General features: G+C 32.5%; 1 protein-coding gene across 1 annotated transcript; it reads right to left on the bottom strand.

Moving 5' to 3' along the window:
• Positions 1-4: 4 nt before the first annotated feature.
• LOC126832600 (uncharacterized) lies at positions 5-24625 on the bottom strand. Its single transcript, XM_050563444.2, has 7 exons — positions 24258-24625; positions 8231-8491; positions 7284-7373; positions 5204-5575; positions 4352-4536; positions 3547-3679; positions 5-3065 (listed from the first exon to the last, which is right to left on the bottom strand). The coding sequence occupies exons 1-7, from the start codon at positions 24313-24315 to the stop codon at positions 2980-2982; spliced, it is 1185 nt and encodes a 394-aa protein (XP_050419401.1). The 5' UTR covers positions 24316-24625; the 3' UTR covers positions 5-2979.
• Between the last annotated feature and the right edge of the window lie 3336 nt (positions 24626-27961).

The following is a 27961-nucleotide window of genomic DNA, read 5'->3' on the forward strand; positions in this document are numbered from 1 at the left end:
AAAATTGAAGATATTAAAGAAAGCATTTAATTCACTAAAGGCTGGCGAGTGCCTGAAAACTGCATATAAATTGGCATGATTTTTATTACAAAATGAAGCGTGACCACAGAAATTAAAGACACATTTACAGTTATATAATGATTCTATTATTGCTGTTCATCAAAGAAAATACGGAGATATTCAAATGAAATGTATTTTCTTATTCCTCCAGAACTAAGTAATATCAATTATAGTGCTGCCATGAGAGGTTGCATATTAAGTTGAATTCTATCAACATCAGAATTAGTTTACTTAAGCTATTATTACAACATGGCAAAATAAAATATATGCAGAGTATATGAAGGGATATACAGTAAAATACATTTCATTTCTGCTACGAACAGAGCTCAATTTTACAAAGCAATTCATCCCACTGAATCTAAGTTAATAATATTCGTGGAATGACTAGCACTTCTGTAATCCGGCAAGATGGAGCGATCGACATGCCCAGTATGAGGTATTTATAATTCATGATGTAATAATTATGTATTTCAAACTCCATTTAACTATTTTAGTATTTATAACTAAAAGCTTATTTAATACTTATATTACTAAGAGTCAAGCACACCTATATTTACTTACATACTACATACGATAAATAATTCAATCTCAAAAACTTTAGCCCCTAGATATCAAAAACTTTGTTTTTCAGTGACTGAGAGTTCATATTTGTTTAATAGTCATTGCCCTTTCATTATTTGGCAATTACCACACAATTTCTGTTGCCATTGGGCTGTTTATGCACATGAGATGAAACTAATTTTCAAAGTGCTATTTCAACAACATAGATTTTTATTCCAACATTGCGGGTTATAATACCTAATCCATATCAGCCAAAATATACTATAATAACTCCATTTCTTTGTTCTCAATGTATAATCCATTTCGTACTCTGACCATAGGCGTAGGAGCTCAAAGTAATTCAGGGGGACATAAGAGAAAATTGCCCGAAATCAATACCGTTTTTTGGGGCATACATATCATAAGAGAGCTTCGGGCATATTTACGGTCATGCAATGGACAAGAAAAAGACGAGAAAATACTTTTCGGGCAGTGTGGATCTCATAGAAATAAGTTAGTTATAATTTTTCCCTAAACGTTAATAGAAAATTTGCCCCTCCTGCCCCCCACCTCCCCGGCTCCTACGCCTATGACTCTGACCATCAGACTTGGAACTCTCTTGAAAAGAGGGCATTGTCAGAATATCCATAGTTTGAATTTTTACACACAAATTAGTTAAGTCACTACTACAACAATTTCTGATATTATCAACAACATTAACTGTACAAATACGTTTTATTAAAACATTTAATATATGAAGTCATACATGTATCAAAACATTTAATATGAACAGAATAAAATTTTGATTACAAGTCTGCTGGCTTAAAGTATACAACATTCATTTGTACATTATGTAAGATTTCTTCAGTCATTTTCAACAAAACCTTAAAAATAATACCAATGTAAGATCTAGTTAAAAATTGATGAAGATAGAATTTAGCTGGATTGTAATCAAATTATTATTATTAGGAATAAACACCAACAAGGTTGGTTTTTTTTAAGTACAAAGATTATTTTGTTGATTTCTAATAACATTTCGAAAAACCTGAAAATTTGATGGGACAAAAAGCTTAATTAAAAAATATATTTATGAGGTAAGAATATAAAATTAAGCAGGTGATTTGAATTGGTTAAAATTAAAAAGGGCATTTGTCAATAAACCAAATGGCTTTTCGTATCAGATCCACACCTCCTCTTCCAACTGGTAATACAAGAAATTAAATGCTTAGAGTTTCACCCATTGTCCAATCTATACTAAATTTATTCTGATAACAACTTATGCTAACTTATATCCATATAAGGTTGAGACAGGGGAATTAATTCTAACAAGGAAAGCACCATTAATTTGCAAGTCCACAGAATGTTATTTTTTTCTTAAAATTTTGTTTAGGGTTTTTCTGAATAGAGATTGGAAAACAGGAACACACATAATATATGTAGACTATCCGAATTCCTCTCCCTTAATTTGACCCTCATGTCTGAAGAAGCAGGCAGTTCTCCTTCATTGCTGGCATTAGTTCTGGCAGATAAAGGGTGGGAACTAAGTAGATTTGGTATATTGACAAATGCACCATTCGCATGTAAGTAATATACAATAAAAAGATATATAAGGAATGTTGTAAAATATATATATTTAAAAAAGAGAATTATTTTATTCTAAAAGTAACAATAAAGGTCTATTTTTTTAAAAATTCCAATATGATTCACAATAAAAATTTATATACAACTACAATAAAGAAACACAGAATACATCATTGTTAATGGATTCAAAGCATTCTGTTAAATTCCAACATTTGTGCAAGCTGTTTCCATATCTCACAGATGTTTTCTGTAGGACCTTACAGCACTATTCTGGATTTTAACGGATGCTTTGATTAGCCATCTTAATTAGGTTATGGAGCACAAACATTCTTCAATTCTTTAAGATCAACCATTTGAAATTTGAACATAGTGGCAACCCACAACCCAATAAAGAGTTTTTTCCAAACATATATTTTCAAAGTATCAGTTCCCAAAATTTAATTGATCAGAAGTAACCGTTCCTTTCTTTAGAAATTTCACATACAGATCATTTTAGCCTCTTTAATCTTAACTCCAACTTTATTACGCCTGCACATACAATAAACAGTTATTCCTGATTTTTAGTTTTGAGAAAGAAAAACTAAAAAATAGACACACACACATTTCTGATTTTCAGAAATGTAATAGCACATTTCACTTTCTGTTAGCACAAATATTTCACATTAATTCAGATGTAGTAGATATCCAATTCCTTCTGCTAAATAGTCTCTTTTCAAGTCCTTAAAATCCAGTTATCTCCCTTGATACACGTCTGTTATCTCTATCACCTTCCATATTAAAATCCTAACAAATAATCTCTTACACCATCCATTTACTAATTAATCCAATCAAACAGCTTATAAAAAGTACTAATCCAACAGGTCGAACAACACCACTACCATTAACTACAAAAAAAAGTTTATAATTATAACACAACCACCATTCACAAATAAAATAGTGATACTCGATAAATCAGAATCAGAGTCTTCTTGATCTAATACTAATCATTGACATTATTCAAGGTATTGATGTAATTAAACTATATACAAAGTTCCATTACTCTGACTCAATTAAAATCAAAGCCATGGTGTTCCAAAGTCACAAAAAATCAAATTGATTATCAGTGCATAAACTAAGTAGAAAATGCATTCTTATCATCAAACTCAGTCAAGACATATTCCTTTAATTAACATCTACACCACGTTTGACGCCCCTGATACAAATTAGGTCAATTTGGGACCAACATGTATAATTTTATTTCAATAATTCACTTGAACTTAGGGAGAGGAAACCAGAGGACCCTGAGAAAATGCATGAGGTTGCATGGAATCGAAACCACTCGTCTTGACTCCATGACAGAATCTATTATCTAAAACTAACTCTTACCTTGTCTGAGAAAAACTGCTTCCTTATAAATCTTTCCGTCAGTAGATTCTACTATCAGATAAAAGTATGAATTAAAATGGCGAGTTTGAGCTTCATAAATATCCAATGTTACAATTTTATTTTCCTCATCTCCCTGTAATAAACAAAGTAAAAATATGTATTAATGTTCCCAATAATTCTTACAAATTTAAACATTCAAATAATAGAGTATCTTTTATGTGGTCTCATCTATTGTAGTTTGTTTCATCTGCATTTGATGGGAGCCGCGGTGGCTCTGTGAGTTTCTAGTTGGGATGAAAAACCCAGATCTAGTGTACACACATAAGCATGCACATAAAAGAACCCTTGACAGTCGAAATTCAACAAAGAGTAGGCAAAATTTCCCTAATAGCACACTGTATGGTGTATGGCCATCTTCATTAGACTGATTGGTATAGAATAGTACAATGTTTAAACCCACTTCATTTCATTTTGCCATCAACTTTTTTGTAAGATCTAAATGGTAAGCTATAAATGTGTGCTATGATTATCCAGTTGTCCTTCTAACCTAATTTAATACCGTAATCTATGCAAAACCTGAAGTTGTAAGATTGCGATCTGCTACCTGAGAGCAAACATTCAGCACAGGTTTCTTAGATCTCTATGTAGTGTTGGCCAACAAAATTATATGCACTGATACAAAATAAAGTTCTTATTTTAATTTCGTTGCTATGTCTTGTCACAAAAACAATACTGATTCTATGTTGTTAACAGATCCTAAAATCTGCTGCACAGCACTTTAGATCACTTAGATTTCTTTACTAACCTCTATTCTGACTTCTGTTAAATCGGCAGTTTTGTTACCAGGGTAGAGAATTTCTATTTCGTTATTGTAGCCAACTTCCCAGTACAAATGTTTAATTGGTTTCTGGGAGGAAACATCACACTTCAGTTCAACAAAACGATCTTTCAAAACAGCTGTTTTGTTTCGACAGCTTATCAGAGGAGTAACTGAAAATACACAAAACATAGTTTAAATGTTTGGAAAAAAAACTGTAAATTTTGATGTGGTTACCTGTTAAGATTAAAAATCTCAAATGTGTGGGCATACCAAAACTGGAATTCCAGCACCAGTATTTGAAACAACAATTCCGTTAATGAAACCGAAGTTCCCTTAAAACTGATGTAGATTTCAAATTTTGACGTGGTTACTCTTTAAGACAAAAAAGATCTCCAATTTACAAGAATTGTGGATGCACAAAAATTGGAATTCCAGTACCAGTATCTAAAACAATGATTTCTTTAAGGTAAATGAAATGCCATTTTACGATATATTATTCAGACATAAAGCAATCCATATTTCTAACATTGTTTCATTTGATTAATCACATTTCACAATGCTGGACCAAGCCATCGTTCTTGTGTCTTGTACTCTCTTACTGCAGTTGATTCATTTTGTCGTAGAGCTGCCTGCAGTTTAATTACCAATTAAACATTTCACTGACCAGAAACCAGGGTGTCATCACCACCATCTTGGAATTATCAAAAATCATACTTTAATTAGCAGAGCCATATGCTTTTTTCAAAGACAGTCACACCCAAGAACAACAACAATATCAGTCACCCTTGGGGCCCAGTTCTATGATAACAGAATATAGAAAGGCGAAGGTTAACTTACTTGAAATAATATGCAAATTAATACTGGCCACTGCATTAGCAAAATCATTAGCTACAGTATCTGGAATTTTAACTTTGGCAACACATTTCAATTTCTTGTGTTTGGGTAGAAATCGAATGTGAGCGGTGATAGAACATTTGTACGATGGACTGGCTCGAGTAGAAGCAGAATCCTGTATATCGAGAGCTTGATCTGGAGCCAGAAGAGTTTCATCCATATACAATTCTAATGCAGCATGAGGATTGCTACCATAGGTTGTGCAAGTCACAAATGAGTTACCACTTTTGACTTCTGCTTCAAAAGTTGCATCTACAGCCTCGGTGATTGGTTCTTCACTGCCTTCAAAAATTAGTTCAATTTTCTCGATGTTATCTAAAATATTTTAAAAGAATAATAATAATCTTAAAAAAAGAAACATTAATTTAAAGATAAAAAAAACAGGGGCTTGTCAATCTCCCTAATACCCCCAATAGCAGCAAAGTCTTTCAGGCTATCAACAAGAGGTTGCCATGGAAGATACGCGAACATTTTGCAAGAGATGGACAGAGAACAAGCTCAAATAAAGAAGTGATTTTTAGTACAATAAGGGGCCATAATCCAGGAAGTTACGGTCCAATATGCGTGAATATCTATAGGAACTTAGATCTTCGGGATATAAACATATTTTATTTTTCATCAAAATCAAAACATTTTGTCAGGCAGTTTTGGCCAGATTTTCACGAAATTCAAACTCAACTATCATTAGGGTGCAACAGTGATACATTCAAACGTTTTTTTTAAATTGGATGAAAATTGTGACATCTAGAGGGACGACAAGCTAAAAACGCGATTTTTTGTACAATCAAGGGCCATAATTCAAGAAGTTACAATTCGATATGCACAAATATCAAAAGGAACCAAGATCTTTGGGTTATAAATGTGCATTTCAAGTTTCATCAAAATCTAATCAAAATTGTGACCTCTAGAGGGACCAAAACCATGTTTTTTTAAATCGGATAATAATTGTGACCACAAGTTAAAAAATCAATTTTTCGTACAATCGGGGGCCATAATTCAGGAAGTTTCTATCCGATATGCGCGATTATCGAAAGAAACCAATATCTTTGGGTTATAAACATGCATTTCAAGTTTCACCAAAATCAGATGAAAATTGTGACTTCTAGAGTGTCCACAAACTAAAAACGTAATTTTTCGTGGACGGACAGACAAGGGCGACAGCATAATACATCCACATGAAAATCTGGGTGTATAAAAATCATGGTCAACAAATTCCTCTGAGAAAGTTCTAAAATCCAAACACTACACTGTATCTCATTCATAACATGGTCAAAACATAATCCTGGATATGACTGTTATGTGAGGATTACAACTAATTTTGATAGTGTTTTCCTTACCGTCAAACACTCCACAGAGAGAAATTTGTCCTGTCACATTGACAAACTTTAAAAGTAATAATTTGAATTCTATGAGAACTACTTAGTGTTTCTTCCTTGTCTGCCCTAATTCCACCAAGTATGAAAAAATTACACTGACAAATTTTCCTGTACCACATTCACAGATAACTTGGAAAAACACATTTTAAGTTTTTAAGATCAGGAAATTTTTATTACAATTTGACAGTGAATCCCTAAGCCCCAATAATATATCCCATCAAGGTTTCAATTAAAAATTTCTTCCAGAACTCTGTCCTGTATCGGGTTCACATTAATTGGAAATTTACAATTGCATATTCTGAATTTCAATAGGGTTCATCCATAGGTCAAATGAACAATAGGTTTTTGTGCTCAGAATTGTTCTTAATTAAACTGTAATAATAGCAAAACAGTAGCCTATGTAATTTTATTACCATTTTCATAAACTCTCTAGTGTATGTTACTCCTTGAATTATACATTAAATACAATTATGTATTTAAAAAAAATGCAATTATGCATTAAAAAAAATTATGCATTAAAAAAAAATACAATTATACTTTTTTAAAAATATAATCATACATAAAATATAAAATATAATTATACATAAACTATATATTATACAAAAAATATAATTATACATAATACGTAAAAAAAAAAGATAACTTACGCAATACAGAAACGTGGACAGATGCTTGATGAACAACTGCACCTTGTTCCATTGCCTTAAGAATATATTCACCATCAGTTTTATCTTGAACTGTAAACAGACATTATACATGGAATAAAAGATTTATTGATGGGTACCTGAAGGCAACACTGGAAGGGATGGATACCAAAAAAAATTTCTTAACTAGACTGACCCCTCCTTGAATTCAAGTCTCACTACACTAACTGATAGAAGGAAGATGGAATCCTCAAAAGCTAGCTAATTTCTATAGCACTGATGTAGTGGTTTGATGACTTTACTGTAGCCTAATAGCAGGACCCTTATATATTATACATGTGGGTGCAGGACAGATTTTCTGCTAATATAGAAAGTTGTGTGCCATACTGACCACCATCTGAAAACAGCTCTACATTTAAAACAGGCCTACATTTTATACAAAATTTGAATAAAACACAGATTTTGAATCAAAATTTACCCATTTTATTAGGAAATTTGCCATTTAATACATGTAATATTTAGATAAAGAGCTGGTTGTTTTATAATAATTCAAAAATAGATAATGCAAAATGAATATATTGAAAATTTCATGGAAATTACTTTATTCTGAGCAAAGATATTGAAGGTTTGACAAGATGTGTGCCCTGATTGTGACCACCATACTGGTTATTAGAGACTAAGCCTTGCTTCAACATTTTTACAATAAATCATCAAATGAGTGAACCAATCTAATCTGCCTAAAATCGGACTCATCCGATGGCATCGAGAGTTGATTATAAGATCTTGTCATGTTAATAAATTTCTAATTAATAGTTTATATAATATTTAAGACCTGCAATAGGCAGATTTAACAAACCATGTTATTAATTCATCAAATTTACTACATCATTATTTGTAACAACAACTCATTGAACTAATATCAAATCATAATGGCCAAAATAAAAACTTACCATTGAGAAGGATTAATGAACCCTTGATGAAATCTTCAGCATTGAACTCCAACTGGTATTCATTGCCACTTATGCCAGTTTCCAAACTTGCTTGGGTTGAAATTTTATGTTCATTACCTTCTTTGTCTTTATGAAACCAGCTTACTTGTCCCTTTAAAATAAACTGGATTTTCACATCCAACACAAAATTTAATGTTTGTGTTTCTCCAACTTTTACATACTGTGTTTCTGTTGGAGTTACAGTAACTGTCACTGCTTCACCTGTAAGGAAAGATAAAACATTATGGTAGAAATTGGTTTTGGTTATAGACTGTATTATTGAACATGAACTGGGAAATAGAAAGTTTTATTTCTTTGAGGAAGTGCCAGAGATCTATTGTCTTGTATGCGGTCCAAATTAAGTTCTAGCTGCTGTTTAACAAACCATGCATGGTGGTTTAACCAAACATTAGAATTTTGTGCAGGAACAGTGATAGTGAAATAATCATGGACTTCTGCATGGGGAGTACTGTATATAAATATCTAAGCAACATTAGAGCTTTCTGAAACAAACTAGGTTATTTTGGGACAAACAAATGGTTTATTTGCACTCAGGTATCTGAAGCAGTAAGAGGAAAATTTGTGGAACACGAGATAATCCACAACATTTGGCAGTATGTAAATTAGGTCTATTTAACGCCTGCTTCCACCTAGATGACATCACAGATAAAGCATTGTCATTCTCCACAACAAGTCTTGCTATCCAGCATTCCTTAGTGTGAAATACAAGGGAAGACAACTCTGCTTGTGGGATTGGTACATTGTAGTTGAGCAGGTAACCCTATAAGCCTGGGATTGAAATGATGACACTTAAAAACAGACCTTATGATCTAAAGGTCACATATCAAAACATTTTGACATCCACATCTCAAAGGCACATTCAACAAGAAATTATATGTCATAAATTTGATACATTCAAAACAACCCGGCCTGGACTAGCCTAATTATCAAATGTCTAAGAACTGTTGAAGAGCGTTGATCTGTGAGTCGAGATGATATTCCGACAGAATTTAATACTTCATTTATACAAACTATTGCGTAGGCATATTTCAACATACAGTGCATGTAACAATATATTTATTCTACATATCATAGTTCACTGACACATTTACTTAAGTAGTAAGCAAATAACGCTGGCGTGCCCCCATTTAAAATTGTTTGCAATGTTAATGCTGCTTTTGAAGGATTTATTCAGTTCAGCTTAAATCTTGTATTACAAGTGCTGTTAAATTTAAACTTTTTCTCCTACTTAAAAATGGTTGGTGTATGTTGTTAATTGGGATTTAACATCCACTTCCACTGATAATAATATTGCAGTAATATGGTAAAAACAAGTCATGCAGCATCAACTATATAATCATTGCTTAAATCTCTTGATGTGAAGTATTTTAATACAACTGAATCTGAGCCTGGAGATTATGTACTCTTAATTTTGATTTGTTTTTTTAATTAACTGTTGAACAAATTATACAAATGCAGCAAGGACAACAAAGTAAACACAAAAAATATTGACCTACACACGTAGGTTATATAAACAAACATAAAAGAGAGAGGGAGAGACAAATTAGGTTTAACCTTCACTCAACACAAACTATTTTAAAGTAGCCTACACAATGTTATCAGTCTTCTTATAGTTTAGATAAGAATCAAATTTCAAAAATCATTTCAAGGACAAAATGTTTTCAACCCTACACCTGCCAATACTTTGCATAACAGTACTTAAAGATGGGTTCCCAGAAAAGTATTTATCGGTTGGTTGTTTCCAATAAAAGTATGGCAATTTTGGTATATATGGAAAGTAGAGATATCCAATCTTACTAGAAAAATACTGGATTCCCCGAAAAACACTCATGGAGCGTATACAGGACAAAAATGTAAGGGTTCCCCTAATCAACAGCCCGACGATTAAGAATTACTGCACGCGTGATATCAAAGGTCACACGCGAACATTGAGCGCTTGATGTACAAGTTGATAAACTTTATGAAGAGTTAGATGTACAACACTTTCTGAGATAAAAATGACGGAAAAAGACGCGGGTAGTGGATAATCCGAGAATTTAATTAGGATTCAATATTTGTAATAAATAGTAAGCGATTAAAGACAACATCGTCTTATGTGTGCAATGAATTCTCCTCTGATTTCCAAGACGTGACGTAAACATGACCTGGTTTGATCGAATTTTAATAGCAGGGCATTCCTTCGCAATTACAATGTTTGAGAAGGATTTGAAGCATAATTATGACAAATTAATTAGTTTGAACATGTTTTTAGTCCATATATACCATTAAATCACCCAGTTTATACGCGGGAACCCATCTTTAAGCTCGCAAAACAAGCAAGAGAATAAATATCATACAATTTACAGGCTTTTGCAATAAATAATAGATTAATCTATAATTCCTCAGTCAGAGCTTTCCGAGACTACAGTTTGTCGTAGTTCTCACTACTCAGTCTATTGTTTCAATGGCATTTAGTAATTGAACTGGAATATACAGGTCACAATTATATGGAAGCAGTAATTGTATGCAGTAATTGTGACCGGTATACTCAATCTATGTCTTCTTAAAAATATCAATGGAACTTAAAATTCTCTTGTTAAAGACTAAGCCCCCCCCACCACCACCAAAAACACTGTTTTAATCTTGGAGCTTCATTGTACCCCTTTTGAAAATTCTGGGTACACCACTGTTTGTGTGAGTCATACATTGAACCCCACTCATTCATACTAGTTTAAGAACAGTCATATTGAACAAGCTATTTATATATGTTTATAATATCAGGTAATATCAGGTATATTGACTTGTAAACAATAGAACTATCCCCTGTATTGACCAGTACATTATACTGTATGAAATCAATCTGTGGATTGTACAATTAATGTCCAAACACGTTTTATTTGTACAAGGAAACTGCATCCAACAGTGCGATCCTAGATTCTACAAGGTAAATCAATGATAAATGTATAACTGAGTGAATAGTAATCGCGAGATTGTCTTACTGAACAATCAATGTAGTAAAATATAGTACTGAAGCTGTCAAGTCCTACTGTGGTATTAACTTTATCAATTTTTATATCAAACTAAGTGTCATAAAACAACAGCATGGTGATAAGCCTTTGATTGTCCACTACAAAACAATATGTACAGGTCTACTCAAAAGAGAGCTCTATAACTGGTCCACGTTCTGTTCTATTCAGATCCTTTTAACAATATTTTGTGAATGGAATTAGGATAAAGGGCTTCTAGACTCACTCTATTTTATTTTGATCACAAATATGTTGATAAAACAGGGGAGGGCAGCTCATCTAGGAAAATAATGGGTGTATTATAAAAAGTTACAATAAATATACACTTATGTTGTATTTTTGCAGTATAAAAGACAAAATCATGTTTTAGATGTGTAATGACTTGGCTTAGAGATTTCTAACTTTAAACTAATAATACACCCCGCTCGGTCTGTCCCTGCATTGACAGCGTGTTTTCCAATATTTCAAATTTTATATTAATGGTTAAAGGAATATCTTAAATCAGGCTAATTAACTTGCTTTAAGAAAGATATGTCATCTTTAATTCAAAAGTAAGACTTTTTGTTGCTAGGAAACTAAAGTATTGGTTTGTAAATTGGTTTGGAAACTGAATCAAAGAACCATTAAAGAATTTAAAAACTTCAAACCAAAACCTTTTCATTTAGATAAACTTTTAGGGCCTTTTGGTTTTAGGCATACAGCAGTAGGCTACCAATCTATTCACAGGACCTCGGTCAGTCCTGCAGGTACCACCCCTAACATATGTAAAATCTTGAAGTTCCTTCTTGGCCAAGATTATAATATGGACAGGAAAGACATTTATAACAATCCTAACATGCCTAATAATATGAACTCAGCAACAATAGAACTTTCCAGAGTAATTACAGGATCTGTTCTGCACATTTTTCTGAACTTAACTTTTGTTCACAGTGGTGTGTAATACAAGTATTAACATCAGTGACAAATACATCCTAGGGCCTGTTTCACGAAATTTTAACTAAGATAAAATCCACAATTTTAGTAATTTGATTGGATAATATTAGATTGATTTTAGAGCTTAGCCAATCAAAATTGAAGTATCTACTAAAATTTGGATTTTATCGTTAGTTAAGATTTTGAGAAACAGGGCCCAGGTATATATTTATAACCAAAACTCTGATAATGGTTAATGAGGATTTAGCACTTCATCCTCATCACTAGTACAACTTAGGTATTTAACACCTGAACTATTTTTGGATGAATGACAACATTGACATACAGATGCATACATATCATTAAAATATGTCTTTACATCTTCTGAAAGGTTCTATTCTTAATCAGACAGATTACATGTGAAGTTAACGTGTTCAGTAGAAATGAACCCAACTGAGTTACTCCTAGATTACATGGATTACCAATGTCCATCGGGTTGTCCGAACAATAGCCATACGGTCAGTCTGCCTCTTCAACAAATGACCATATAGAGACAGGTGGTCAACAGGTTATTCTCACCAATTTGTATAGTGGTCAGTCATCGTTGACCTTTAAGGTGATCTTTGAAGTGTGCTCATGGTAACCTGTATTTGATTTGTTGAAACAAAGAGATATTGTTAAACAATGCATGAGCAGGTCTAATTAAACCAGTTGGCTTCGTACAGTTCAATAAATCACTCTTTTATACCAATAAATTCAGAGCCTAATCAACTTGCATGCAACCTATTATTATAACTTTTAATGCCTCTTTATGACATCTAATATTGCAAGCAATAAGACCAGTGCTGCAGTTATGACTATAATTGATGGCAAAGAAACATTCATGGTGTACTTTTGGGTTTCCAAATCTCATCTCCCAAAGTCTAGCAAATAAAATTACTTTGTATCCTGAATTTAAAGTCAGCTAAAAATGGGTTCTAGCAACACGCTTGAGGAGCCTTAATTCACTAAAATAGTTTATGGATCCTGCCTTTTCATTGGTTGTTACTTAAGATCCTGGTACAATTTTTTGCTTTGATCTAATGAAAAACCAGCATTCTTAAAATATTTTAGTTTAAGTTTTTGTGAATATACTCCTGGCTACAGTATAAATACATGTTGCAACTGTTACTTTCCATGAAATGTCCATTAGAATCAATAAGCTTGTATAGAAGTAAAAATAGTTCCCCATCTATATTTGTACATACCGGTCCTACATATATATATATATATATATATATATATATATATATATATATATATATATATATATAGCTGTAGCGAGTTGTTGTTCTAATGTACAGTATCATATATCATAGTATAAAATATAAAAATAACACCGATTTGCTTCTACATGTTTCAATATATGAAAACATGTAGAAGCAAATCGGTGTTATTTTTATATTTTATACTATGATATATATATATATATATATATATACATGTAACATAATGCGTCTTTCAAAAACACAACATGAGGTTAAAGGGGAAACATAAATTTCTTTTGAATTACATCTATCTCATAAATATATGAACCCATCTCAAATACAATAGTCTAAGCTGCAGCAATTCAATATTTAATGACATACAAAAATTTGTAAAAATTACATAAAGCATGTCTGTCATTATGACAAGTATTTGACACCTTAATGCCTTGAAAAGATTTTTTAACACCTGCAAGATCATCGTTCATATTGTAAGACGAATTTAGTGTATATTAGTGTGAACTAATGTAGTGTATTCATATGGCGTTAAAATAATTTTAGATATTATTAAAGCAATAAAAGTGTAATATCAACATGGATAACAATGAAATATGTGCAATGAAAGTCATTCAAAGCCCCCATTAATTTGTATGCCATTTGTTACATGTAGGAAAACTCTCATTAAATAAATTACTAAAAAGAGCAAGACAGCTCAGAAAATAAATCCTTTGCTTTCAAAAAAGAAAAGTCTTGAACTTTCACCTATGAATATAAAGAATAATCTGCTAAATGTGTTACTTTTGATGGAGTATCTGGCTGGAGGGTCAAGGAGATACGAGCTTCAATCCAAAATGAGCAACAATACTGACAGTTGTTTTTAAGAGGGTCTTCTGCAAGATAACATTCAGATTATTGTTCCTTGTTCCAATTTTTAAGATTCCATGGCATGTTATTAAATGGATGGAACATTTATAATACCAAATGGCATTCTGTCTATATTTAACTACAAGTAGGCTACTCTTAGTAACTACACCTTTGTCCCCGGTGTGTGAAAATTTTAAAATGTCAATTGAAATTAAGTTGATCACACACTGACATTAATTCACCTAAAGGGAGAAAATGACCAGTGTGATGACCTTTAAGTTTAAATTGAAAGGGTGGTTTCTGTTTTCCAAAATTTCAATAGAATGTGACCTCATTTCATATTGGAGGTGGTGATTAAATTATTCAAATGATTAGACCCATTCATTTGCTACACCCATACATTACCAAGTTGATGTTTCGATACCAGTAGAAAATAACAATCATTGTTCGTTTATAGTGGTGACCCATGAATGGATTGTCAGTTTAGGTCAAGAAAAATAAAACTGATGACAAGTAAACTATCCCTTTACTCATTAAAGTGCACAGTGACAGTTCATATTCAAAAGACCCACTTTTTTGCACCGTACACGATAAGGCTCCCGTCGGGTCAAAATTTTACTACCATACATGTAGTAAATAAACTAGTTAGTAATAAAATTATCTGTTGACTAGCGGTATTAAACATCATTCCATTCTATTAATGAAAGTCAAAAAGACCTACTGTATAGCATTGTTTTAGAAAGGTTAATTTCTGATATTCAATTGAGTTGTATGTGACAGACTCATAAATGTTAATCTAATTATATGGTAGTCTTTTTTTCAGAATTTAAGTTCTTAGGGGTTTCAAGAAATCAAAAAAAATAATTTGGACAGTCTGGCATTGGAATTTAGTAGAAATCAGGTCTGCACTTAAGAGGCAATCAAAGAAGTAATGACCATATGGATGCTAAATCACTCTGATATTCTAAAAGACTGATAACATTAATGGTCCATGCTTTTAAACTACAAGTATGTTAACTCATGCTACATATAGTCTAGGTCAATTGACATCCAAAATATTTCTTAATACAATACATGTCTGCTTAACAATTCATATCATGATTCACGTTCCGCTTGATGCAATAAATTCTGATTATTTCACCCCCACCCCATAATATGTCCCTATACAGAAGACATACAGATCTAATACCTGTAAAAATAAATAGTATAAAAAAGCCATATAAGGCTTGAACATAACTTCATATAATTGTTTGTCTGCTAGAGTTATTATACATGTATGTTATCAAGCATGACCTTCTCGAATAATCTGAAAGCTGGTAGATTTGCCTTGGTTTTTTCTTTACATCTGTTTTTTACCTGATAAAATTATGTTTGTGCAGTCTGTTATATAATGTAGATGTATTTATGGAAATTGAGCAAGTATATTTGTAAGACAAGTTTGTTCAGTTTGAACAAATAAATGAAATTCATAGGATTAGGTTTGAAGCATTGTCAATATTTTTGATAAACATAATTTAACTGTCAACTGTCCTGAAACTACCATATATGGTGCAAACATGCATATATTCCTCCAAAATATTAACCTCCAAAGGTGTCTTTAACATGAACCGAACATTACCTTTAATACCTGTTATGCATATACATAAACATATGTATCAAAAATAATTGCATACATTCTCTTCTATCACATAACATCAAAAGGTGTCTTTGACATGCACTGAGCTCTTTATGACTACTTTGTTCGTAACCCTAATTCCCCCACATGAAATGTTGTTTATTACTTATTTATTAGTCATACATCTGTATATATATATATATAGCTTAGCCCAGCCTGTTTTTAGACAATACCCTGGACACAACGTCTATTTTATATATAATTGTTTCCAGCAAAATCATAGGGCAATGTTAATTTTACAACTACAATTGCATTGTCTTGTTGTAGCTAGTGTACCATTGATATTACATGTATTTTTTGGGTGGAAAGGTGCGTTACTTGTATTTATAAATGTACTATACAATATTTTTTACTCATACTCCTATGAAAGAATTCCACATCATGGTTAAATACATAACACTATCCATCAGACATTACTTAAACAAATGTATAAGCCCTACATATTGCTCCCAAACACACAAAAAAATCTCAAATAATCAGCCGAATTCTTGCACATGGGTGAGAATGGCCTAAACATATCAGTTATATTTAAATACAATTACAGCTGTCATAAATTTGCCCATTTTATTCGTGTTAGTTTAATGCAGAAAATCCTTATTATTAGCAGTGTAAATGAGAAATGGTATCAGATGTTCCAGAGAGCCCAGAATTCTTCACTAATAATAGGTAATTGGTGTGATAGACTTGACTTGGATTTCAGAAATTACTTATTTGATAAACGGTAAAGAATTGGTTTGTTTGATCAGTGCTAGCAAAAAAATTGACCAAGTTGTACGAAGGATCAATAGAAGTTGATTGATTCTGAATTGGCCTCCATTAAGCCCATTAATAGGATCTATTACAAAAAATAATTTGTTGGAAAGTCATGAACTGCATAGTAATTTACTGATCACCAAGGGAAAATCTCATTGTCTCGATCTCTAACGATGCATCTAAGATTACAACTAATTGCAAAACCACTAAATAAAAGACTTCTCTACAAATTGCTTCAAAAACAATCTGAAACGAAACCATGATTCTATTGTTAGACCAAATTCATTAAACTGCAACATTGGGTTTTCAAGATGATTAATTATTGTCTTTTCTTTTGCAGCGAATCTGTTTAATTTGAGAAAGGATGTTTCTCTCCCAACATCAATGTTTTAACAAAAAGTCATCAAAGCCTTTCTGGGTTAGTAGTAGCTAACTACATGTCATTTGTCAATCAAGTGTCGAATTCTAAGACCCTTTATTAAAAAATAAATCCCTAATAGGGAAGTCTTTCTTAATAATATTTCTAAACCACATTAAATGAGATTGATGTTCATTGTAAGATTCTATGCCAGGGATTTAGTCTTCAGAAAACAATTGATTCCCTTTTTATCTCAAATAACAATTTTGCCGACTTACACTCATGCCTATCAAATTTTTGATACAATTTTAAATTTAACAAATGTCATTTGTGAAACCCAAGACTTCTCAAACAAATTGACAATTTTTTTATAGCTTTATTTTGAGATGCTAAACAAGAAATGTAATAATTATTCTTTTATTCTATATATTGGTACGAAACCATACACTATAATATGTACCAATACAACCCTCATATAAAACCAACGCCCAACCCTTATTTTATTATTCTTTCATTTGTAAATATTAATTAAATCAACCTGTCCATAATATCATGCATAATATTTTGGACGTCAACAATACTGTCAATTAATTTATCATCAACATCCATCACTGGATGCATTGCTTACAAATTTTAAAATCTGTCTTTAAATTTTTTTCCGACAAAAATGAATGATCACAAATATTTGATATTTTGTAAACCTCAATGCATTAACAAGGTAGAGCATTGTTATCAACCATTATTATACATTAGTCACTACCCCTATTAGTTAATTAAAAACCCAACCCTCCAGCAATTTTACCCCGCGCTTGCAGGTGCATAGTAATCATTTAATCTACCTTTCATCTATTCAACCTCGCATGATTTCACATTAAATGTCATCTGACTAGTCAGTACAATTTATTGTGTACAAATATTTATATTATTACACATGAATTAAAATTCCAATTTCATGCGTCATTATTTATATTTACTTTTTGACATTTTAATCATCTGAATGTAACATTTCTAATGTGACAATTACACCTGAATTAAAATTCTAATTCCATTCAGTTTTAATCATCTAAAGAATATTCTGGAAGGACAATTAATTAAACTGGATATTTTATTCTTTTATCATACAGTACAGTATATCATTTAGGGATAAAGTGATAGTGAGAGAGAGAGAGAGAGAGAGAGAGAGATGTGGTTTAAAGTTCACTCGACACACAAACTAGGTCATTTCGGGACTAACATATGGTTTAATTTTATTTCAATAATTCGCTTGCGCGTAGGGGTCTTTCGCAGTGGGAGGAAACCGGAGGACCCAGAGAAAACCCACGAGGTTGGCCAGGCAACCCTACTCCTTGTAACGTACAACCAGGGATTCGAAACCACGCCAGTTGACTCAATGATACAGCCTGTACGTGCTAACCATCCGGCCATCCAACCCCCAGTGATATTGAGAGGTTACATCTAAAATCCAATAAGTATGGGTGTAATTGACATACAGTAACATGGCAAGGAAAAGGGTGATACACTTGCAGCCCACAACCCTCAGAACACTCTAGGATCTGCTCATGAAATGTGATGTATGTAGGTAGAAGTGGTTACCATTAGGCATGATTCACTCCAACCCAAAAATTCTTGGCTTCTTTTATCTGTGAATCTACCAGCAAAACACAATGAGGAGTTATAGGAATTATGTGACAGGCTATAATCATAATGGCATTCCACATTGATTATATTGATCTACCTTAATCAATAAAAAAATACTTGTATATTTTCGTTAATATGTTTGATGGATACAAAGATGGTGGACAGCAAGATCCCTGTCAGCTGCATAGGAAAAATATTCACTTTTTAATTCCCAAAACTTAGTGACAGAACCAAAAGTTGGTTTCAAAATAATACAAAATTTTTATTGAAGAGAGTAAAACCCAAATTCATTAATTAAATTATTCTCAAAGGTTTTGCCTCCATTCTTTAAATCCAGCCAAAAGATTAGTATTCTATTGATTAGGTCAGGACTTTCAATTAAACCATGGTTATTTTTTTGTGCTATGAGGAATATTGACTATTTTCACGAAGGAATGAAAAGAGCTGTTGAGAATAAAATATTCATACATTCAGAAAAACTTGAACAGATTCACCCTCATCTAAATGTAGCATTGTTAGTAGGGACACTGAAAATTAAAACAGTCTCCATATTCAAGCTAGACAGAATATGCCCCACCTGCGGACGAACAGGTAATGTAATATTCATATATTTGTGACCGCAATAATCCAAACCTACATGTACATTTGGGAAATGCAGAGGAGGGAAATATTTCCAGGCCAACAGCTTTCCTGCACCTCTCCTCAGAATTCAGACCCAAAGATCTTACTGGCATTGCCAATGTAACTAAATTGTAATAGCCATCAGGTTGTCATCTATTCAGTAGTCTTTAATTTTTGAAATCCAGATAAAAGTAGTGACAGGTGTCATGCATGAGGCAGATTGTGTTTATTTCTTTTAGAACTCATGATACCATTTCTCATTTAGTTTTCTGGATATATTTTAAAATTTGAAAAGTGTGAATGGATTGTTTTAAGTTGTATAACGTTAGTTATCTTTCACATACATTTCATGTAAGATGTAAATGAAACCCAATATATTCATTAGCTTCATGTAAATATCTGAATGTAGGCCTACAAATGTTCATACTAATATATAAGAAAATTTCAAGCTATGTGATATTTCTGTAATAAGTCTATAGTATATGATATGATATATAAGATTATAATAAGCTTGATTACATACATGTACATGTATTGTATATACTAGATATCTACATAAACATACATGTATCAACATTGGTATTTACTATTTCTATATGTAGATGTACAGGTATCAAATGAAGGTAAAATCTTGCTACAATTTTATCAATAATGCATGAATCACATTATATATCTTTTATTGAAAGATAATTTTGTCAGCTACATTATTGCAACAACCAACCTCAAGACCAATTTTAATGACTAGTTTTTTCTTCGTAGATAGAGATATTCAGCTTTTTTAGTATATTGATTATATAAAATTGAATGTCACAATGTAGAGACAGAGATCAAATGCTACACAACCATCAATAAGAATATCTCCATGGTGCTTGCAAGTTCTATTACAGTCATGTCAGAAGATTATGCTGCTCTATTTATTTGAACAGAATGCACATAACTGCATCACCATACTGAAAGAGAGAGAGAGAGAGAAAGAGAGAGAGAAATGGAGTTTAACATCCACTTGACACAAACTAACATATGGTTTTTTAATTTTTTATTTCAATAATTCGCTTGCGCATAGGGGTCTTTACCAGTGGGAGGACCCGGAGAAAACCCACGAGGTTGGACAGGCTACCCTACTCCTTGTCACATACAACCGGGGATTCAAAACCACGCCAGTTGATTCAATGACAGACCTTATGATACTGCGCACACATGCTAACCATTCGACCATCCACCCCCCACCCCCCTTCCACGATACTGATTTGACATTCGAGAGCTTTCATATATTGATATTATCCTAATAGCAAGAGGTGATCTTTGTATTAAAAATAAGATTAGATAAAGTTACATGTATTGGTAATCTGTCATATTGTATTAATAGTTGTTAAAGGTTTACATATGTATTATCTATTAGTTATAATACAACATGTATTCATATACTGTCATGATGTCATGTCAGTTTATAATGGATCTGGTCGCAGACTAGTCATAATGCTCTCCCAATTGATTTTAATGTTAAATCCATGCTATTTCTTGGCATCTTAACAAATCTTTGAACATTCCAATAATCTTAATCTTTATGCCCACATAAAACCCAACATGACACAAGCATCTGGTAAAAATATTGAAGAGGTTGATCTATCTCAGTTTTTTTTTTTACGCCAGGTAAAATGCATCTACATGCATATAGATTGTGACGTCATTTTTGTAGGCAATCACCCTAATTCATATCTGTTTACCCCCTCATTTGTCTGCTTCAAGCTGGGTTGGGTAAACGAATGGTTGGGTGCTCGTTGCATCACGAGGTCTGTCATTGAGTCAAGTGGCCAGCTTTCAATTCCTTGCTTGTACATGACAAGAAGTAGGGTCGCCTGTCCAATCTCGTGAGTTTTCTCTGGGTCCTCTGGTTTCCTCCCACTGCTAAAGACCCCTATGCGCAAGCGAATTAATGAAATAAAATTGAACCATATGACCTAGTTTGTGTCAGTGGAGTAGACATTAAACCACATCTCTCTCTCTCTCTCTCTCTCTCTCCACCAAAATCATGATAATCTGCCAAACTTGGCAGAAAATCTAAATTTAAACCAAAAAGTCAACAAAAACTTTGCTGGAAAGGGGGGGGGGGGGGAAGCCACAATTGCTATAAATAGTCATACTACATTAGGGTATCATAATATCAGTGAATCCTAATTAGACTGAAGGCACACGAACCATGCATACAACATACTGTCACACTACTAAAATATAACTTGTACATTGCATCTATAAATCTACATTATATGTAGCTACTATATACATAGAATAAAATATATAGTATTTAATATCAAATGATCTAATCACATTTTTCAAATATCAAATCTTGACCTTCTATATCTTTTAGGCGAGGTTTGACCTGAATATCACCAAATTGCCCCAATCAAAATTGACATCTATACACACACCTTATCACACAATCTATGATAGGACAAATAATTTATGAATATATATCATAAAGAAATTTTTTGAGAAGACATTTACCAGTATGGTGTTCACTTAACCGTGACTCTATCCTGGAAATGGTCCAGATAAGTTTTTCTTTTCTCAGAACACAGTTCTTGGTTAACAAAGAGATTATTTGGCCTGGGTTGAAAATTGAACCACACAGCATTTAAGTCGATTTTGTTATGGAACAGAAATACAGAAAGACCTACATGTATAACCTAACATTTAAAATTCTAGTAGTTTGACAAAAATTGTTTGGGCAGAGAGCGATCCTATCTGTTGATGTTATACATGTAGCTACAATACAAAATAGAATTGAATTGTATACAAGTCCCCAAACAGCATTCCAATCCATAATCTACAGTTGAAATTAATTACAGCAGGCAATGTTCAGACACCTAATCAATTCAGGTTATATTTTCGTGTAAAGGATTCATGTAATTAGAAGGTAATTCCATATATTATTTTTTTTTCCAGACCAATATCAATCTATTTATAGCCTGTCTTTGATTATCTGATGATGAGTTAGTTGTATTTTACGTCCGCTTCCACCGAAGTGATATCGCAGACAATTTTGATTATCTCTTACAGACCACAATATAATAGTTCACAGCCATAGACACCAATTACATCATTTTCCACCTATTAAATCTTTAACAATAGACATTCTTTATGATATGGCAGCAGCTGGAACAATGTATTTTTATAACCTATAACTTTTAATGATAAATTTATGTGCAATTAAATGGTTGATGTGGTTTTTATTTCTATTGGGTAACAAATTAAATCCTTTTATTAGCTGTACGCTGTAGGTAAACAGAACAATTAATAATTAATAATTCCAATGTCTATTAAAGGTAATGCAAAAAATAAACAAACAACATCAAAAAATGGCCTTCTATATAGCCCAACTGTTTAAGTGTGTATGGGCTAAATAAATTTCTAATTCATAAACTGATTTAAGATAAAATTTGAAATCTATATAGTGGCAATAATAATGTTTAAGATAATAAAATTACATATTGATAAAGTAACTTATTTAGTAGATAAGATCACTAATGGTAAATATACTTATCACTTTCTTACATATACCTATCTATGAGCGCTGATGTTATCATAGTAAGTATAGCAACTTGCAATATTTGACTGTTCAGTATTTTGTATTGAGTGTATAAGAATGGCTGGTAATTATAATAGCTGTCCATGGGTATTAAACAAAGTTAGAAAATGTTTATTACAGACCTACATTACTCAAAAGATGTATAACACAGTTGTATATTCTCTGTTAAATATGTTAATATTAATTATATGATGTATTATTACAATTTTATCAAAGTACAATATGCATTGCAAGTGTGTTTTACACCCATTTATTTATGTGTATATCAAACTGGTAGTTCACTGATTCTGAATATGTAATACACATAAAAAATGTGCATTGATATTACATATCTGTAGTGGTATAATGTGTATTGCAGTTAAAGGGACCAATACTAAAAGTGATATATTGTACCACTAATGTTGATTATGCACTGTGTAATATAAATGTACATTATACATGTGCATTATACAAGAATATAATGTGAACTATGATGATATCTTGTTGTAATCATAGCATTTGAACAATGGGAACAATAATATTTCATGTCTTATATATATGTAGATAGTAATATCAAGCTAACATACTATTAGGGTACAAGTTTATATGAAAATGCACAAGATTGAGTAGGTCTACTTTAGTATCTCAATATTTATCATACAACTTTTAATTCACTACCTTAATTAGCATAACAATGACCAAAGTTCGAACAAGTGTGAAATTCTTTCACTCAATCTCGTAATAATATTTCACTGCTTAAAAAAGGCATCGTGACTACTAAGACTGAAATGACTTGATATACCAAATGTTTCGCCTAAACGCAATTAACTGGAAGCTATTTAAAATTTATTTCCATTTTGAGTAAATTAAGATGTATTGCTTTGTACCTATCCCACATTTAGTATACAATAAATTTGTAACTACTTTTTTTTCTCAATGCATTACACCCGATTGATCACGCTGTTAGTCACTGAACGGGGATATCATATTGTTGATTTTTTGTTTGTTTAACCTAATTTTAGGGACATAACATGTCTTAAATTTACTATATTTTACGGAGAATAAACCGAAATATTTTGCTTAAAGCACGTTTCAAAATTAAATCCACGAATATCGTACTTTCAGAGATATGGTCTAATTTACAAACGCCGGTATAGATATTTTTCGGGGCACGCTTGAACCGTTATGGCGGTTATTTGCTAGTTGTCGCGCCTCTTTCTACACAGGTGTATAAGAAATGACTTGAATAGCTCTGCAGACAGTTACACACCTCAAGCTTGAAAAATGTCAATCAAAGTTGAAAACATTAAAATAAATTTGCACACAACTCACCAGAAGCAAATAAAGTTATTGCCAAAAAAGCACACAGTAATCCTTGAGCAGTATACATGATGTTCGTTCGTCAACTCCACTCACTATGATGTGAACTCTATCTTATCTCTCCGCTCAATGGCCGCAAGTCCCGCTACCTGTAAGGATGAAATGTGACGTCACTAAAGGTAATCGCGTTTGTCACGAGCTGTCTTCAAAAAGCACGGGCTTTAAAAATCCAAGCAAGAAAATGTCCTGTTACTCCGCGCTGGAGAAAATTCGTAATTGATCGAATTGAATGACAAGTGAATTCTATTAGTGAACGCTCTGTTCTGATGATTGATTATCATACGAAGCATAGCAAGCTATTGGCTAACGGGGTGTTATATCGTCGTAGGCGGATTGTCGCTTACAGAATAAACAAAACCATTAAGACAGAAACTGATATTATTGTACCCATGTTTCAGATATTGTATACTTTTATAGCCTATGTTGCCCTCCGCGTGTAGTTTTATTTATATCAGTTATATAAGGGCGGGATTACCATTAATTCTCTTTTTTTTAAAAAAAAAAAAAAACAACAAAAAAACAGCCCGGGTGTAATATAACCAAATTGCTGTTCGTATTTCGTGGAATGCATACCCCAGATTAATGATATGGATATTAAATAACATTACTTATTTTTTTAAAACTATTATACATAAGTTGATTGTTAATGCTGCAGAGAATCGAATGGAAAAACAAGTTTTTTGACGCTGTATTAGAATACTTGCCAGACCACTTGGCGTTTTATATTAAGTTGATTAAAATAGATAATTCTAACTGATACGCTACTGTTTGTCATTGAATCATCTTGTATTACAGCTTTTAATGAATTTAGAATTATAAGCTACAAATTTAACATTGTATCGAGACATTCGATATTAAACAGACGAGTCGATTTACACGTGGAATACATTATGAAAATACACTGTTTCGATATTGTTATTTAATTCCTTCGTAGAAACCCCAATCGTCAAATATTTGAGATCAGTATTCCCTGAATGTTACATTAAATTGATAAATATAGCAAGGTGAAAGTCTGTTGCTTGTTTTCGTTGGGGATATTTTTTTTCAGGCTTATTCTCCTATAGATCGAAATAAAATAACTCCGTATTTAGTCAAATAATATCTCAATTCTAGCGTCTATAAGATCCACCGACAGTGAATTCAAAATGAGACAAGACACGTATGGTATTGTATTCGCTCGATGTTATAGCCCATTGATAGATTTCGCTAAGGTAAAAATAATCGTGTTATTCAATAACCAATACCGTATTGGTATTCAAGTTCAAGTAAGGTGGTAGATTCTTCATAGTTCAAATTGAATAGATCTGTATGAGTACATAATACGGGACCATTTTCATCATTTTTGATATGATATTTTGCACCATATATTAAGCGGGTTCTAAAAATGTTATTCATGCTCATCTCCCAGTTGGGCCTAGCCAGTAAATCAAGGTACAACAACAATACAGATATTCAGTTTTAAAAAGCTATATAACTATAATATCCAGAATAATATCAACGTTTCTAATAATGTTATTCATGCAAACCTTCCAATGTGATCTAGCCACCAAATCAAGACAGCGCCAAATGGTAATAGTTTACAGAACGTTAATGTGCCATTAATGCGTTCATTGTTGGAATTAAAAATTGTTTTCCTATCTCGCTACTTAATCTTTCTGTAAAATGTCAAATCTAATTATAAGTAGGTGAAGGATTTAAATAATAGATGCTTATAACACCTCCTTTACTAATGTTGAAAGTTTTATGAATTGTGTAGTAATGGCTCAGTTGTAATTTATTTTTTCTGGACGCAAATATTCGCCTGGGGGTTATTTTTTTTAAAACGATTTTTATGTCGAGCTTATTGCCCTTAGCTTTACACCAAGGTATTTGTAGCTGTTATGTTTTTTTTAAACCGACTCTTGTGAATTTATTTAATCCTGCTATATACGGTCACTATCAAGATTCTTTTGAAATTCAACCAGGCGCATCATTTGTTCACCTTTACCAAAAAACATACCTCCGCCTCAATGGCCACCATATTTGATCCGACCATGATATATCATGATGTCATGTGGAGCGGTTATTGTCAATGGGGTCTGATTTAATGGGTAACGGTTGTTAATAGGTAAACGGAAAGACACGTAAATGACCTCACACCATCTTTTGACATATTGAGCTGAAAAGGACACTGTACAAAGTGAAAGGCTTTAAATCGGCAAAATACGTTATCACACATAACAAAGCCAATAACCCTCCAATAGAAAACAATAGCCACTCTCGTAAACAGAAGCATCATTGTTTTTAGTCTGTCCTAGAAAACGTTTGTCGGTAGAAACAATAAAAGGTGTCCATTGATTTAACACACACACTGAACTATATATTACTTATATGCTTACCTATAAACTACGTATATACTATTATACAATCAATTAATGACTGGTCATAGAGAAAAAACGAACATGTCCAACAATGAGCACAAAGTTTAACTCATTTGGAATATTTTAACATCAATAGATTCTGACGGAAGATCTGAGCTAGGATTTTAAATATCCACGCCTACCTAGATTAAAGCACGATCTAAGACAGGGACGAGCCAGGGCTTTTAATGCAGAACAATTATTTTAACTGATGCTATTTCCGCCATTTAATTAAAAGTTAAGAACATTTGTCATTTTTTGGTGTACCAAATATGTCAGTTAACACATAACGAAGTTAAACCTTCGAACTTAAAATACTAAACGAAATAATGAACCGAAATGTCGTCCATAGAATATTGCTGCACCAAACTTGTCTCAAATGGACCTTAAGTCACAGTTTAAGTGGCAATGTCATAAGTAATATACATATATATAACAATGACAACATGGGATCTTCTTTACCATGGCATACACATTTTAATGGTAGAATTTATCAATGCTTGGGCTGTTAGGAGCTCAAAATCCATCCCAGATGCAAGAATGGAGATTTATACATAAAGTTAACAATGTTTTAATGCAGCTCCCCGTCAGTCGGCTAGTATTTCAATGTCACGGTAAAGAAAACCCTGACATTTAAAGCTATACATTATAGACTAAGTATGTGTACTAACGGAGCGGAACCAGGCGATTAAAGTGTCACGTCATCATCTCAGATTTTACATGTTCAGGCTATAAAATTTGTAAGATACGGAATATATTGATAAACGGAAATCTCTTCGCTAAAATCATTTCACACAGCTATATCTATCTCTTCTTGAATGGTTCGGGTTTGACTGTAGGAATGTACAGTTATGATTACTGCAATATTAGTCCATAATAGGTCATAGTGGAGACTCTTCCTTTTAACAAGAATCCATGATAACGAAAATACATTTCAAAGAAACACCCCGGATACGGTTTCTTTGTAACACTGCTTTTTGGCGTATAACTTGTATTTTAATAATAAAGACACCCCATGGCCACCAAACCTTTAAATGAAACAGCTCTACAAAGTCATGGCATATTAACATTATGTTATATATTTTCAAGTAATTTTATCGAACATGTCTGTGGCGGTCGACTTATAGATTTCTAATGCAAAGTCAGCACATTCATAATCAGTCAACCAAGCATATCAAATGGCCTAGAAACATAGACTGTAAGCCGTGTATAAAGAAAATTTCTTTGAAGTCCTTCTTATATATTTAGAATCTGAAA

Source organism: Patella vulgata, chromosome 9 (genome assembly GCF_932274485.2).
Source record: "Patella vulgata chromosome 9, xgPatVulg1.2, whole genome shotgun sequence".
Classification (NCBI taxonomy): domain Eukaryota; kingdom Metazoa; phylum Mollusca; class Gastropoda; family Patellidae; genus Patella; species Patella vulgata.